General features: G+C 43.7%; 2 protein-coding genes across 6 annotated transcripts in view; both read left to right on the top strand.

Annotated features, from left to right (window-relative positions):
- The window catches only part of LOC118371413 (clustered mitochondria protein homolog), a 30,699-nt gene extending 19,304 nt beyond the window's left edge, over positions 1 to 11,395 (top strand). For 2 of the 3 annotated variants that reach the window (XM_035756867.2, XM_035757012.2), the window contains exons 9-27: positions 378 to 470; positions 710 to 1,144; positions 1,383 to 1,642; positions 1,923 to 2,449; positions 2,976 to 3,077; positions 3,315 to 3,415; positions 4,645 to 4,797; positions 5,002 to 5,064; positions 5,231 to 5,472; positions 5,622 to 5,706; positions 5,902 to 6,055; positions 6,439 to 6,578; positions 6,690 to 6,770; positions 6,856 to 6,981; positions 7,158 to 7,279; positions 7,410 to 7,503; positions 7,654 to 7,788; positions 7,974 to 8,047; positions 8,194 to 11,395. In XM_035756867.2, coding sequence (XP_035612760.1) covers positions 378 to 470; positions 710 to 1,144; positions 1,383 to 1,642; positions 1,923 to 2,449; positions 2,976 to 3,077; positions 3,315 to 3,415; positions 4,645 to 4,797; positions 5,002 to 5,064; positions 5,231 to 5,472; positions 5,622 to 5,706; positions 5,902 to 6,055; positions 6,439 to 6,578; positions 6,690 to 6,770; positions 6,856 to 6,981; positions 7,158 to 7,279; positions 7,410 to 7,503; positions 7,654 to 7,788; positions 7,974 to 8,047; positions 8,194 to 8,335 — 3,129 coding nt within the window. In that variant the 3' untranslated portion in view covers positions 8,336 to 11,395. The remainder of the gene's footprint in view (positions 1 to 377; positions 471 to 709; positions 1,145 to 1,382; positions 1,643 to 1,922; positions 2,450 to 2,975; positions 3,078 to 3,314; positions 3,416 to 4,644; positions 4,798 to 5,001; positions 5,065 to 5,230; positions 5,473 to 5,621; positions 5,707 to 5,901; positions 6,056 to 6,438; positions 6,579 to 6,689; positions 6,771 to 6,855; positions 6,982 to 7,157; positions 7,280 to 7,409; positions 7,504 to 7,653; positions 7,789 to 7,973; positions 8,048 to 8,193) is intronic. The other variant, XM_035756946.2, reaches the window with a different exon arrangement.
- Positions 11,396 to 12,440: 1,045 nt separating this feature from the next.
- Positions 12,441 to 13,922, top strand: part of LOC118371218 (lissencephaly-1 homolog A) — an 82,084-nt gene continuing 80,602 nt past the window's right edge. The window contains exon 1 of one of the 3 annotated variants that reach the window (XM_035756699.2): positions 12,441 to 12,603. The gene's annotated coding sequence lies outside the window, so the exon portion shown is untranslated. Of the gene's footprint in view, positions 12,747 to 12,818; positions 12,948 to 13,922 lie in introns of those variants that run through there. The other 2 variants (XM_035756622.2, XM_035756765.2) reach the window with 2 other exon arrangements.

Genomic DNA, 13,922 nt, shown 5'->3' with positions numbered 1-13,922 from the left:
TCTGGGCTACGAGGAACACATACCTGGACAGGTACACGCACCTTGCGCCTAGGCTACGAGGAACACATACCTGGACAGGTACACACACTTCCCGTCTGGGCTACGAGGAACACATACCTGGACAGGTACACACACTTCCCGTCTAGGCTACGAGGAACACATACCTGGACAGGTACACACACTTCCCGTCTGGGCTACGAGGAACACATACCTGGACAGGTACACACACTTCCCGTCTGGGCTACGAGGAACACATACCTGGACAGGTACACACACTTCCCGTCTAGGCTACGAGGAACACATACCTGGACAGGTACACACACCTATAATACTCTGTTTTGGTTTCAAGTAACATTGCGTCTCTGTTATTTATTCAGACACGAGACTGGAATGAGGAGCTGCAGACGACCAGAGAGCTGGCCCGGAAGAACCTGCCTGATCGCCTGCTGAGAGAGAGGGCCATCTTCAAGGTGAGCCAGCCTACAGCAGTAGTTGAAGCTAATCTCCTTTCCTGTCTTCTGTCTCCTGCACTCTGGCCCTCTTATTTGCTTTCGCTAGTGAGCTTTGGTCATCAATTCTCCTCCTTGAAACACCCTCCTTTCAGTTCCGTTTCTCTGGTTCCGTCTATATCCTGTAGTGTGCAGACTATTACGCTGCTTTCCATCCTCTACATCCTTACATGTTCACTCTCTAACCCTCCTCTCTCCAGGTCCACAGTGACTTTGCGGCTGCTGCCACTCGCGGTTCCATGGCGGTGATTGACGGCAACGTGATGGCCATCAACCCTGGCGAGGAGACGCGTATGCAAATGTTCATCTGGAACAACATCTTCTTCTCCCTGGGCTTTGACGTACGTGACCACTACCGCGAGCTGGGCGGGGATGCTGCCGCGCACGCTGCGCCCACCAACGACCTCAACGGTGTCCGGGCTTACGGGGCCGTAGACGTGGAGGGGCTGTACACCCTGGGGACTGTGGTGGTGGACTATCGGGGTTACCGTGTCACGGCCCAGTCGATCATCCCTGGCATTCTGGAGAGAGAGCAGGAGCAGAGCGTTATCTACGGGTCTATCGACTTTGGGAAGACAGTGGTGTCTCACGGGAAGTACCTGGAGCTTCTGGAGAAGACCAGTCGACCACTCAAGGTGAGGATATCATGATGATAATGCCAGTTTCATGCTTTATTTTTAAGTCTGCTAATTGTTTGGAATTGACTTTTTGTCACTACAAAGTAAGCAAACTTCAATATCTTTTGTTGAACTGTTTTTCTGTCACTGCCACCGGCCTACAGACATTCAACGTTTATCACTGCCATGCCACAAACCTGCCATACTGTGGTAATCACATTCTCTCTGTCATAATGACTGACTCTCCCACCCCCAGGTCCAGAGACACAATGTACTGAATGAGAAGGATGAGTCCATGGAGCTGTGTTCCTCTGTTGAGTGTAAGGGCATAATCGGCAACGATGGACGCCACTACATCTTGGACCTTCTGAGGACCTTCCCCCCCGACCTGAACTTCCTGCCTGTGGAAGGGGAGGAGCTTTCCCCTGAGAGTGTGAGACAGGGTTTCCCACGCCAGCACCGCCACCGTCTGGCCTGCCTCCGTCAGGAGCTCATCGAGGCCTTCGTTGAGCACAGGTACCGTAGAGCGCTTTAGGGAGTTTTAATTGTGTGTGTGTGCTGTGGGAATAGCATGGAGACTCTACCTTTCACATTTACATACCTGTGTTGTAGTGGTTAGCTATGGGCTTCCTTGGTGGTTTGTGTGCTTTAGATAGGGTACTGGTTACGTCCCTCAAGATGGTCATCAGATTATATTTTTAGTGTATGATTGGGTCTGTGCAGATTTGAATGCTCACGTCACTGACTATGTCCTACCCCCACGGGGATAATAAAGATTCTATACTCCACTCCTCAGATACCTCCTCTTCATGAAGATGGCAGCGCTTCAGCTTATGCAGCAGAAAGCCAACAAGGAGAGCAAGCTGGCCACCCTGACAGAGAATAGCATCCCCGGGGCAGCCGTTCCAGCCCTGCCCTCCACAGAGACCCCCGATGCCTCGGCCGAGTCCTCAGAAACTTCCACAGAAACCCTCACTGACGCCAACTCAGACGCAGTCCAGACGGAGACCACCTCCACCTCTGATGCCCCTCAGCCAGCAGCAACAGAAGCCACCACCACAGAAGCAGCCCCCAAGACAGAGCCAATGACAGAAACAGACAGTTCAGCTACAACAACCACTAATGCCTCCCAGGCAACCCCTATAGAGGATAATGTGGTTCCCACGGTGACCACCAATGGGCCGTTGGTGCCCTTTGCCACAGCAATTCAGAACGGGGAGTGCGAGAGCCCTCTGGAGGGTAAGGCTGAGGATATTATCCCTGGCTTAGCCCAGGCAAAAGAGCTGGCTGAGTCTTTAGCCGCGGAAGACGGATCCGGCATCGGTACGTCCAAACCGTTGCAGGGTAGAGAGAGGCTGGGGAAACCCAGTCGGTGGGAAAATGCATTTAAAGAAGAGGGCTCTTAATTTCACTAAGACATGCATTTAGAATGGTGTGTGTGTGTGTGTGATTTTTCATCTGTATGTTGCCATCTTCATGAAGAGGTGTCTAAAAAGGATTAATGCTGGTGTCTTAGTTGCATCTCTCCACCTGGCTATTTGTCCCTGTCCAGTTCTTAGCCTCCTAAGTGAGCATGGACCCCAGTAAAATCACTTGCAGTGTGGGATATAGCAATCCAATAACCACAGATCTCTCCGTTTTGATTTCTTATTGGCTACTGTGACAATTAATCAAAGGGTTTGTGACTCAGAAAGAGTCAATTTGAGGAAAGATAATAGTGATGTTTGGGGAACTTACACCATATAATTTTGATTTGTTGCCCAGGTAACTTGTTATATTGATATTCATTCAACTTCTCTCTCTTCCTCCCCTGATCTCTCCAACCCCACCCTGACATGTTTCCATCAAGACCCTAAAAGCCGAGAGGTGGTCCTCAACGCCTGCAAGGCCGTGGGTTCCATCAGCAACACCTCCTTCGACATCCGCTTCAACCCAGACATCTTCTCTCCAGGTAGGAACTGTCACTTTATGGTGGTGGATGATGGGAAATGTAGAGCTTTTAGGAGAAGTGTGGTGTGGCAGCTGGCTCTGCTGAACAGTACCAATTGTTGATCATTTTTGTTATCAATTGCTGTTACCTCCAAAGCACTTCACAGGAATTGCCTTATTTTCACATTCATGAAACTAAAGCGTAATAAAAGACTATTGCACCCCCCTCCCCCAAAAAATTCTGATGTCTCTCCCACAGGAGTGCGTTTCCCTGAGGACAGTGCGGATGACATTCAGAAACAGAAGCAGCTGTTGAAGGATGCTGGAGCCTTCATGGTGTCCTGTCAGATTCCGTCTCTGGTAAGTTTCAGGGCAGCAACATCATACCAAGCACAAGCAGTCATTACCTTCACTATATTACAACATAATCAGCCATACACAATTGGGTTTAATTATTTATTTACTAAATACCTAACTAATCACACAGATTTACACATTTAAATCATAACTTAATTACAAATTACGTCATAAAGGAAAATGTCCCTAGCGGGCGGAACAGATATGACAGCTGGTTACACAAGAAAAGGGGCTGGTTTTGAGTGAAAGAGCGAGAAGACTGAGGAACAAAGGGCGAAGCTGTGCTATCGTAAATACACTATCTTATTCATTCTAAATTACCGCCCATTTGGAAAAGGAAAATGCAATAAATATTTACTCTGAGCTGCGCTTCGGTAGGTTGGTGGCCGTGTTGACCAACCGAGTCCTTTGAAGAATGTCTCTGGTTGTCAATTGGATACGTTGTAGTAACGTCGTTGTGCGATAGACGGGATACTCTGTCTGTTCCTTCCTAACCCTCGTTTGCAGTGGCTGTTGCTAACTCAACGGCGAGGAGGTATCACTTCTGTAGTGAATAAGAGTTCAAAGTTCATACCATTCGCAACCAAAGCTCACGCTGATGTTGGCTTCGTTCTGTAGTTATTATCTGAACCATTCTGACATCGGACCGTCGTCCTCGTAACAGGAGGTTATATTGTCGTCAAGGGCTTATATAGGAAGGGAAAGGATGGCGTGTTTGAAAAGTTTTATAGCCCATGTCCCTTCACAGGGGCAGGCCACTGTTTGAGCAAAGCCCTATCTTATGAAAATCTCACATTTTAGGAGTTCAAATCACATTTGATCCCATCACAAATAATTTCATATTCAAACATTTAAATCGAACAACAATTCCATGTGAATCCGATAACTCTGTGTAGACTTCCACTGTAGAGTTTGTCATCTTAGCATTGATGAGAATGTCTCAGATGACAACCGAACTGACATCATATTCATTAAGTACCACCGCATATGTTCAATTGGTCGGCTTATCAGAATATAGTTAATTTCCCCCCACCTTCTGATGTTCCCAGAATCTCTGTTAACCAATGGTTTTGCAAATGAAACATCAGTAGGGTAGAGAGAGGAAAAAGGGGGGAAGAGGTATTTATGACTGTCATAAACCCAGGCCAACGTCATGACAGCTGTTTGTCTTAATTTCCTACATTGTATGTGGGAATTTATTTTAATTTAACTTTTAACTTTTTTCACTTCAGGTAAAAGACTGTCTGGACCACAGTGCTCTGCCCATGGATGGAGCCACGCTGACCGAGGCGCTGCACCAGAGGGGCATCAACGTGCGTTACCTAGGCAACGTACTGGCGTTCGTGGACCAGACCCCAGCCAAGGCACAGCTGGAGCACTTCTATGTAAGCCTGACCTCCATTCGATCTTGAAGACTGACTGAGGAGAATTATAATGAAGGGCAATGATATCATTATGCTAATAATGCTAACCTTCTATACTGTTCTGTTGTTTCTACTGCAGACATTGCAGGACAGAGTGCAGGACAATACATCCTCTGCATTCAGCTTGTTTCCTTTTTCTTAAATTGTTTTGTATGTGTTCTGTAGAGAATAGGTATCAGCGAGTTAATCACCAGATGTGCGAAACATATCTTCAAGACATACCTCCAGGTGAGTGCTATTTTTCGAGCAATGATTTGTAGAATTATGATCACACAGATCTTTGCTATTTTGCACCACGGAATTGTCACCCCTACTTGCTTATCATAGAACGTATTTGTCTCCCTTTGAAATTGATTAAATATGAGAACAATAGACTATGTACTCCGTCTCCCAGGGTGTTGAGTTGTCGGCCCTCTCCGCCGCTGTCAGCCACTTCCTCAACTGCTTCCTGTCCTCTTTCGATGCCGTGGCACACTTGCCTGCCGACGAGCTCGTGTCGCGCCGCAAGAACCGTAAGCGCCGTAACCGTGTCCCGGGGGGAGGGGACAACACTGCGTGGGCCTGCCTGACACCCAGCGAGCTGTGGAAGAACATCGTCTCTGAGGCCCAGAGCTACTACCACTTCACCCTGCACTGGTGGGTGAGAATTAGGATTGATTTTGGCACAATAGTAGGCTTGACGTTAGCACATTACGCTAACAAGCTACCTCTTCAGCCTGCACTGGGTGAGTGTGCTTGGGTTAAAGTTGGTGTATGTTTTCCTAAAAACATGCATCTTTCTACAGCGAGAATGCCGACCAGGTAGTGGAGAAATACGGCCTTCAGAAGATCACCCTGCTCAGAGAAATCTCCATCAAAGCTGGCATCCAGGTAACTGCCATCAAACCTTATTTCGACTAGGTGCAATGTTCAACATATTGTATAAATCTGTCCAATACCTTCAGATCTACAGAAATGCCTAGGGAGTAGGGGCCAGGGGTCAAATTGTAATTCAAAATGTATTTTAATGATATGTTTTTAACCCTCTCCCTTCTAACACTCTTCCTGGGTCTTCTGCGTTTCTAGATCCTGATAAAGGAGTATAACTTTGACAGTCGCCACAAGCCTGCCTTCACAGAGGAGGACATCCTTAACATCTTCCCTGTGGTGAAGCACGTCAACCCCAAGGCCTCCGATGCCTTCCACTTCTTCCAGAGTGGACAGGCCAAGGTCCAGCAAGGTGAGGCTAGCATGAGGCTACTAGACCTCAATCAGCATACAGCACTACATACACTTATAATGCAACTCACATGCATGCGCACACACACCTGCTACAGATCCAGCGTGGTGAGGTGGGTACCAGTCCTGCTAGGCGGGGTCAGCATGGTTCCTCCTAGGCTTAGAGACAGATATGTAAATTAAACTCTACTCACACATGCAACACACACACACACAGGAAAGTTGAGGAGAAATGTTTCCTTCCTCCCCATACAAACCATGCAGATACATTCAGTGTCATGCAACTTACATTCAGTGTCCTCTCTGAAGCCATTCACATTACTTTCTGTTGCGCTGTACAACGATTGTGGAAGCCTGACTTGTCAACAAGGTCTCTGTGTGCAGGTTACCTGAAGGAGGGCTGTGAGTTGATCAACGAGGCTCTGAACCTGTTCAACAACGTGTATGGGGCCATGCACGTAGAGATCTGTGCCTGCCTGCGTCTGCTGGCTCGCCTCAACTACATCATGGGAGACCACCATGAGGTATGCTGCTCTCGACATTATAAACACATTTTGATATTCCTCTCACGCATAACAACAAATGGCCACAGCAATTCCAATGACGCAGTCCTGACTGGTCTTCTCTGTCCACAGGCTCTCAGTAACCAACAGAAGGCTGTCTTGATGAGTGAGAGGGTACTGGGCGTCGAGCACCCCAACACTATCCAGGAATATGTACGTATCCAGGAAAATTTCTTTTTTTTTAAAAACAGGTTGTGTTTACTGTTTCTAAATGCCTCTGGTTGCTTTCTCTCCCCAGATGCACTTGGCTCTGTACTGCTTTGCCAACGGTCAGCTGTCCACTGCTCTGAAGCTGCTGTACCGTGCTCGCTACCTCATGCTTATGGTGTGTGGGGAGGACCACCCCGAAATGGCGCTTCTAGATGTGAGTGGGCCACAGTATTTCATTTATTTTCTTTTGATTGAATCCATCCTGTGGGTGTTTGTCACAATGTTAACTCTGAAGTTATCTACCATTTTTGTGTAACCCTTTGAGGTGTGTTTGTGACCTTTATTAAATCAGTTATCCTTACACCTGTTGTCCCGGTTCTCCTCCTGTAGAGTAACATTGGCCTGGTGCTGCATGGAGTAATGGAGTACGACCTGTCTCTGAGGTTCCTGGAGAACTCCTTGGCCATCAACTCCAAATACCATGGACCCCGGTCCCTCAAAGTAGCCCTCAGGTAACTACAAGGAAGAGTCATTTCTTGAGTGACTGAACATCAATTTTGGTATTATAACTGATTTGCTGTTCTATACTCTAGTTTGTATTATCTTCAGTTGATTTAATACAAGACAAATGTTCTTCTGCAGTCATCATCTGGTTGCGAGGGTTTACGAGAGCAAGGCAGAGTTCCGCTCTGCGCTCCAGCAGGAAAAGGAGGGCTACACCATCTACAAAAACCAGGTTACAGCTACAGTACACAACGCTCTACATGTCCTCTCATCAGAAGTGGCTTAAGAACATTTGCTGAAATAAGAATATGTGCTAGATTACCAACAACTGATAATAGTTTAAGGTCTCTTTCTCACTTTCTTCCCCTCTATCCCCTCTCAGTTGGGAGAGGCCCACGAGAAGACTAAAGAGAGCTCCGAGTATCTGAAGTACCTCACACAGCAGGCTGTGGCTCTGCAGAGAACCATGAACGAGATCTACAAGAACGGCTCCAACGCCAGCATCATGCCACTCAAGGTACGTGGCTTAGGGCCTAGCTATATTTTCACATGGGTTTTTATCTGTAAGACAAAATGAAAGGGCCTTGTATTGTCCCCAGATGATAGCATACCTGCGTCAGTAGATTATGCTTTCAAATGTATTGTGGGTGTTAGATTCATAGTACAGTGTGTAATCTTGTTGGGTTCCAACACTTTTTCCAGTTCACAGCTCCCAGTATGGCCAGTGTTCTAGAGCAGCTCAATATCATCAACGGCATCATCTTTATACCCCTCAGGTAAAGTGAAGTAGCACCTTATTTTTACAGTTTGCTTTGAAAATAGAAACCTGTCAGGACCCAGTATTGACCCCTGTGGAATTCCATCTCTTAAAAATATAATTCAACATTAACCCTTGTGGTATCCTAACCCGTTCACTCTGCAGCCAAAAGGACTTGGAGAACCTGAAGGCAGAGGTTCAGCGGCGGCAGCAGCTTCAGGAGTCGGGGAAGAGCGTGGAGGATCTCACTGTGGACGGTCCACTAGAGCTGGAGGACAAAATACCCATGGACGTTAACGTTAATTAACGTCAAACCCTCCACACCACATTACTTTCTGCAAGGGAGAGGACGTGATACAACTGCCATCTTCTTGAATGAGCATGTGGACCCGAGAACTGAGCTGTCTAAAAATCAACAATGAAAACAAAAGGGGTGAGGGGCAGACAAAGAGAAACATCTATGTATACAGTAGGTATAGAGTTTATGAGGAACTTCAAGGAGTAACAGAGCAGGAGTTAGTATATACAGGCGTAGGAGAATACAGAATCCATGTTAACATGTTCAGTCTGAAAGCCTACAGCCTCAAGAGCTTTGGTAAAGAAGCAGAACGAATGTAAACTTGATATCTGCTGCTGTGTGTGTGTGAGAGAATGCGACCAAGGACGACCATGACATTGTATTACCAGAGCCTTATCCACTGTTCATCCCACTCCACATCAACCAACTGTTCTCCCTACCCAAGGACCACTTTTTACCCAACACCTCCAAAACTCCTGAAAAAGCCACTGAGGCAACTACGGCTTTCATCATGGCCCCATGTTGCCTCGCAAATAACATCTGACACCCTGTCCCAGAACTCAGGGGATTCTTTTTTTTTCACTGTGAGATTAAAGTCACTAAAATTGAGAGATTTCTCTGTTTTGGGCCACAAAATGTAAACTCCCTTCTCTTGCGTTTAGTCTTGTTAAACCTCCCCACCAATCACACATTTGCTCTTGAGTGTACCCTATGGTCAGTCAAAATTGTATTTGTATTTCATGGTTTTATCATGAGTTGCTGCTGTGTCTGTTGGTTCTATCACAGAAAAACAGACGGTGACGCATGTATGCTCTCCAATCAATCTTTTGATTGTTACACCTTTTTTTAGTAAAAATTTATCTTTTTGTAAAAGCAAAATGGAAACGAGGGAGACGCCATTTTTAGCTCTGTCAATTATCCATTAATTTAAAGGTAAAGTCAGCGATATGATGTAGGTGCACAAAGTAAACGGCGTAGTGGATCAATTTCCGCAACAACCTAGAGTGAAGCACAAGGCTAAACTCACCCACTGTTTTAGTCCCGTACCTACCACACTCGAACAGTTTGAAGCAAAACCCATGCACATGCGCTGATACTGTGGGAGCAAAGTCAAGTGGCTCGCTCATTGAATTATCTGCGGTGTTGCTCGTGGCAACATCATTTCGCTGTTTACCTTTAAGCCATGTCTGTTTTTATAGAAAATGAGTGGAAAAGAAGTATAAATAAATAAATCTGTCTATGGGGTTTAGACAGGTATTTGATCAATGTTGATGGAAATACAGATATGAAACATACAACTATGGCTTGAGCAGTAGACCTATATAGGACTCTTATGTTAGATGTGTCCAGTCTTCTATTTTTCCACTTTGAAAGAATATGTGCATGTATGTTTTTGTTTCTGTGTGTTTGTGTAGTCCGAGAGAAGGAATCGGATATGGCCATGATGAATTTGACACATGCAGCTTCGTAGTATAATGACTAGGTTGGGTAAGCCACAACTTTCCAAATGTTTTATTTTTTTATATGCAATGGCTGTGTTTACACAGGAAGACAAAATTCAGATATTTTGTCCAATTATTGGCAAAAGGCCTGATTGGTGGCAAAAAGATCAGAATTGGGCTGCCTGTGTAAACAAAGCCATAGTAAAACCATGGGATGGCTAATGCAAACTTCCATTCTCATGTAACATTCTTGGCCAGCAATGTTGTAAATCTGCTCATATGAAGTGTGTATATGAGAAACTCCTTGTTTCAAAATAGTAAACTTATGTTTCCATTATTTGGTAAACCCATTCAACAAGTTGACAGTAAATCGGGCAACAGCAGGCGATGTATGAACAAAGTTTCCTTGTCAGTATTGAGTGCACTTTCCAGGGCTGTCTGTCTGAATGCATACACACATACAGCACCACCAAAAGTGGGTTGAGAAGGGCTTCTTCAATATACCAAAGAAGACTGATCGAGGTGTGTGTTTTGTGTGCGCTTGTGTACGACCCTCCCTTGCAAATGTCTTTCTAAAAATTGTTGCAGTGTCTAAATGTATGTGATTAAAGCAATAGAAACTATGCTGGAACTGATCCTTTTGAAGTGCTGCACTTGTGTGGCTGCACAAGCTGCTGTCATTGTAAGTAAAAGGCTGCCACCAAGAGAGGGGACAGAGCAGTTACAGTAATTAATTTCTTATTATGCTCTTAAAAAGCTGGAACAATAGAACTTTGTATGATTTGTGCCTATTTATGCGTTTTAAAATGTTTTTCTGGTTTCTTTTAATTTTTGCTCATGTTTTTCAAAGGAATATCATTGGTTTCCTTTTTGAAATATGTGTATCTGCATTTCCTTCTCAGGTTCAACTTCCTCTATGAATGTCAGTCCTGTCTTGCATTACACTTAGTAGCCATTGGGTGGTGCTCTAGAGTACTTCAGAAACAAATGAGAAGGCTTTATTCGTGTGAATTAATTTTGTCCCATACGATGTTAACAAGCATATCTCAATGCTAGTGTGTAACTAACTGTTTCATATGCTTCTCATTCACTGGACGTTGAGGAAAGGAAAAAAAGTATTTGATGGAATTGTGACGGTATGAACCTGAAAGTTTTCAGACGATTTCTTGATGAACATTTTAAATTGTTTACACCTTTACAAAAGACAGATTCTGGCCATTTCTGATAGAATAAACTTTAAACTTATTTAGAGTGATCAAAAATACTTTTGTCTGCCTCGAGACATCTTTTTTTTTTTTCATGGATCATAATCATGCTACTTCGATTTAATCACACAGGCACTAATTATTGTTGGAGTTCAGCTGCAATTCTGTTCTAATTGCGTCATAATATACCTCTTGATACATTCAAGAAATTGCATGAGAAACTGATTTGACTGTTCTTTAGATGTTCAACATTTGGAGACATTCAGAATCCATCCATACAAACCGAAGGGTTTACATAACATGAAGAAATGTCATTTCAATGCTCTGGAAATTAAAAATTGTAATATTGACAAAATTATACATTGTCTTCAGCTTTGATAAAATAAACTGGAGGTCTGTCACTCCCTACTGAATTAATCTAATTTTAAAGCTCTTCAAATGACTCCCAGCACTTAACTGATGTCACACATATGATACTGCTATTCTGTACATTACACATCCATTTCATGTTCTCTCCAATTTGATACAAAAACGTGTGTTTTCCAAGATAGCACATTGAATCACCTAAGTAGCACACAAGAAACCACCAATCGAGCTGTCTCTTTACGTCGAAAAATAGAAGGCTCTGACCATCAACATTTCATAGATGCACTGACACTGAGCGGGGTTGTCTCTGCCCTCTCGTCTAGTGGGGAGAAAAATGGATCCTATGGGGCAAAGACAGTGAAAATATGGTCCCGATCAACTCAGTGTAGCTGGCTGTCTAACTCAATGAGGGTTTGTCAGTTTGATGTTTCATTCTTCTGTTTTCTCTCTTACCTTGAACTGATGAAGTTTCTTCTGCACATTTCTAGTGTTAAAGTCTACTTCCCTGGCTGTGTGGTACCTGTCTGTTGCTCTTTACAAAATAACAATCTAATTATTTTTGGTCGTGAGTATGCTTTTGTATTAAAATGAATAAAGAAAATTAGCAAATAATAATTGGCTTGGATTTTTAATAACTCCTCATGTACATTGACATCTGACCTAATCAAACTTTTCTGAAATGATTCCAAGCTATCTGACTTATATAACCTATAACTTATATAACCTTTATTAAACTAAGCAAGTCAGTTAAGAACAACATCTTATTTACAATGATGAATCTCGGCCGGTTGTGATAGTCTGGAATCGAACTTGGGTCTGTAGTGACGCATCTAACACTGAGATGTAGTACCTTAGACCGCTGTGCCATTCTTGGACATGCAATTAGATGCAGTCCTATCATTATGTATTTCAATGGTAAAGACTGGTTGCTTATCTCTGCTAGCCGACAGGGGACCTGTCACACAAATGTTACAGTACGTCATTCATAGACCTATGGGACGTCATCAAGAGAGATCAAATTCTGATAACATTCTGGAATCTGAACATCCACTATAAACAGACGTAAATGACACCATTGACAGAGGCTGACTAATGATGTGTTGTCAAAAATAGTGAGTGTTTACAGCTAATAAGTAAAATTATAGTAGTTTATCAGTGGGTGTTTGCAAGTGTATATTTAAGTAGGGCTGTGATCGAAGGCGTACGCGCGCGTCGCTGTCAGTTTGCGAACGCAAGCGCGTCACCGACTCCGAAGGCAACTGCGGTAAGTAAAACAAGGATTGGTCGAGAGACAATTCCGCATACTTTAAACTCGAGATCAGAAGTCCCTTATTTTGGAACAAAAAACATCCTCTTGGCTTTCATAACTGGCCGAACTTGTTAAAGTTTTTCAGGAGAAACTATAGGGTAAGTGTAAATGATTTTGCATCAGATATTGAGTATCGAAGAAATGCTAGGTGGGGAAAATGACGATGTGGCTGTAGATTTTGCGCCTCCTTTTTATGTCTCAAAATGGCGGACAGGCCGCTTGGAGCAGCAGGTAGCTAGCTGGTCATCAGAGTTGTAAATGCCTGTGTTAACCAACTAGTGGCACTGGTCGATTTGCATGTAAGTAACTTATTAACCTGCTTTAAGTTCCCATTTTAATCTAACGTGCACCTATTTTTCCAAGTAAATGATCAAATTGATTCGATAATTTTGTATCAACTTTACAGCTCACAAGGCAGCTAACTAATGTTGTTCAGACAGTGGAAATAATCATCAATTATGTGTGTAGGTAGCTAACCTAATAAACTAGTTTATTTACTGACATGTTGCAATGTCTTATCGATGTAGCTAGTTAACTTTAACTAATATTTTGCGGAGTATATGGGTGAAGTTAAATTCATTACTTAACCTCGCATTCGAATTGTTAGGCTAGCTAGCGTGCGCGCTCTAGTCTACCCTGCGTTCGCTTGGCGATCATATGTAGATCATGATTTGAGACCGTTATTAAACACCGGCTACAAATACTTACCAACTAATGTGTGGTGTTGAGTGTAAAACGACATCTAGCTATCTGCTTGAACACTTTGTGACAAGCTAGATAACTTAAGCTAGGTAACGTTACCTACGATTTTTGACTGTTCAATAATGGTAAAGGGCGTATGCAATCGGTTGTATTTAATTTATTTTGACATCTATTTAGTAAGTAACTAGCTAAGTCTAAATATGTCATTTTTCTAGTATTGGCCGAATGTCATGTGAAACAATACCTGTGGTCTGACATTTTGATACCTTTTTTTTTTAGCTCCGCGAGCGACCAAGCTAGTTGTATGTTTCCTGTGTAGCTACTGGCTACCCTACTCCATCCATAACGTTACATCCAGTCAACTGGACAACTTTGATCAACATTTTGTGAAATGTCATCAGCAAGGCTCTACATTAGACCGGTACCGTTTATACAGAAATCTTTCACTGCAAGTTGGCTCTGTTTCACGAATCACCTACGTCTGAATTTATGCATTCAGTTTATAAAAATAAGGGTGGAGCACATTGGTGAAAAAAAGAGTTGTAGGAAAACTACCATTTGTATTGACCAAT

Source organism: Oncorhynchus keta, chromosome 1, assembly GCF_023373465.1.
Source record: "Oncorhynchus keta strain PuntledgeMale-10-30-2019 chromosome 1, Oket_V2, whole genome shotgun sequence".
NCBI classification, from domain to species: Eukaryota; Metazoa; Chordata; class Actinopteri; order Salmoniformes; family Salmonidae; genus Oncorhynchus; species Oncorhynchus keta.
Note: the sequence above shows the minus strand (reverse complement) of the source record. Positions and strands in the feature narration are given on the sequence as shown.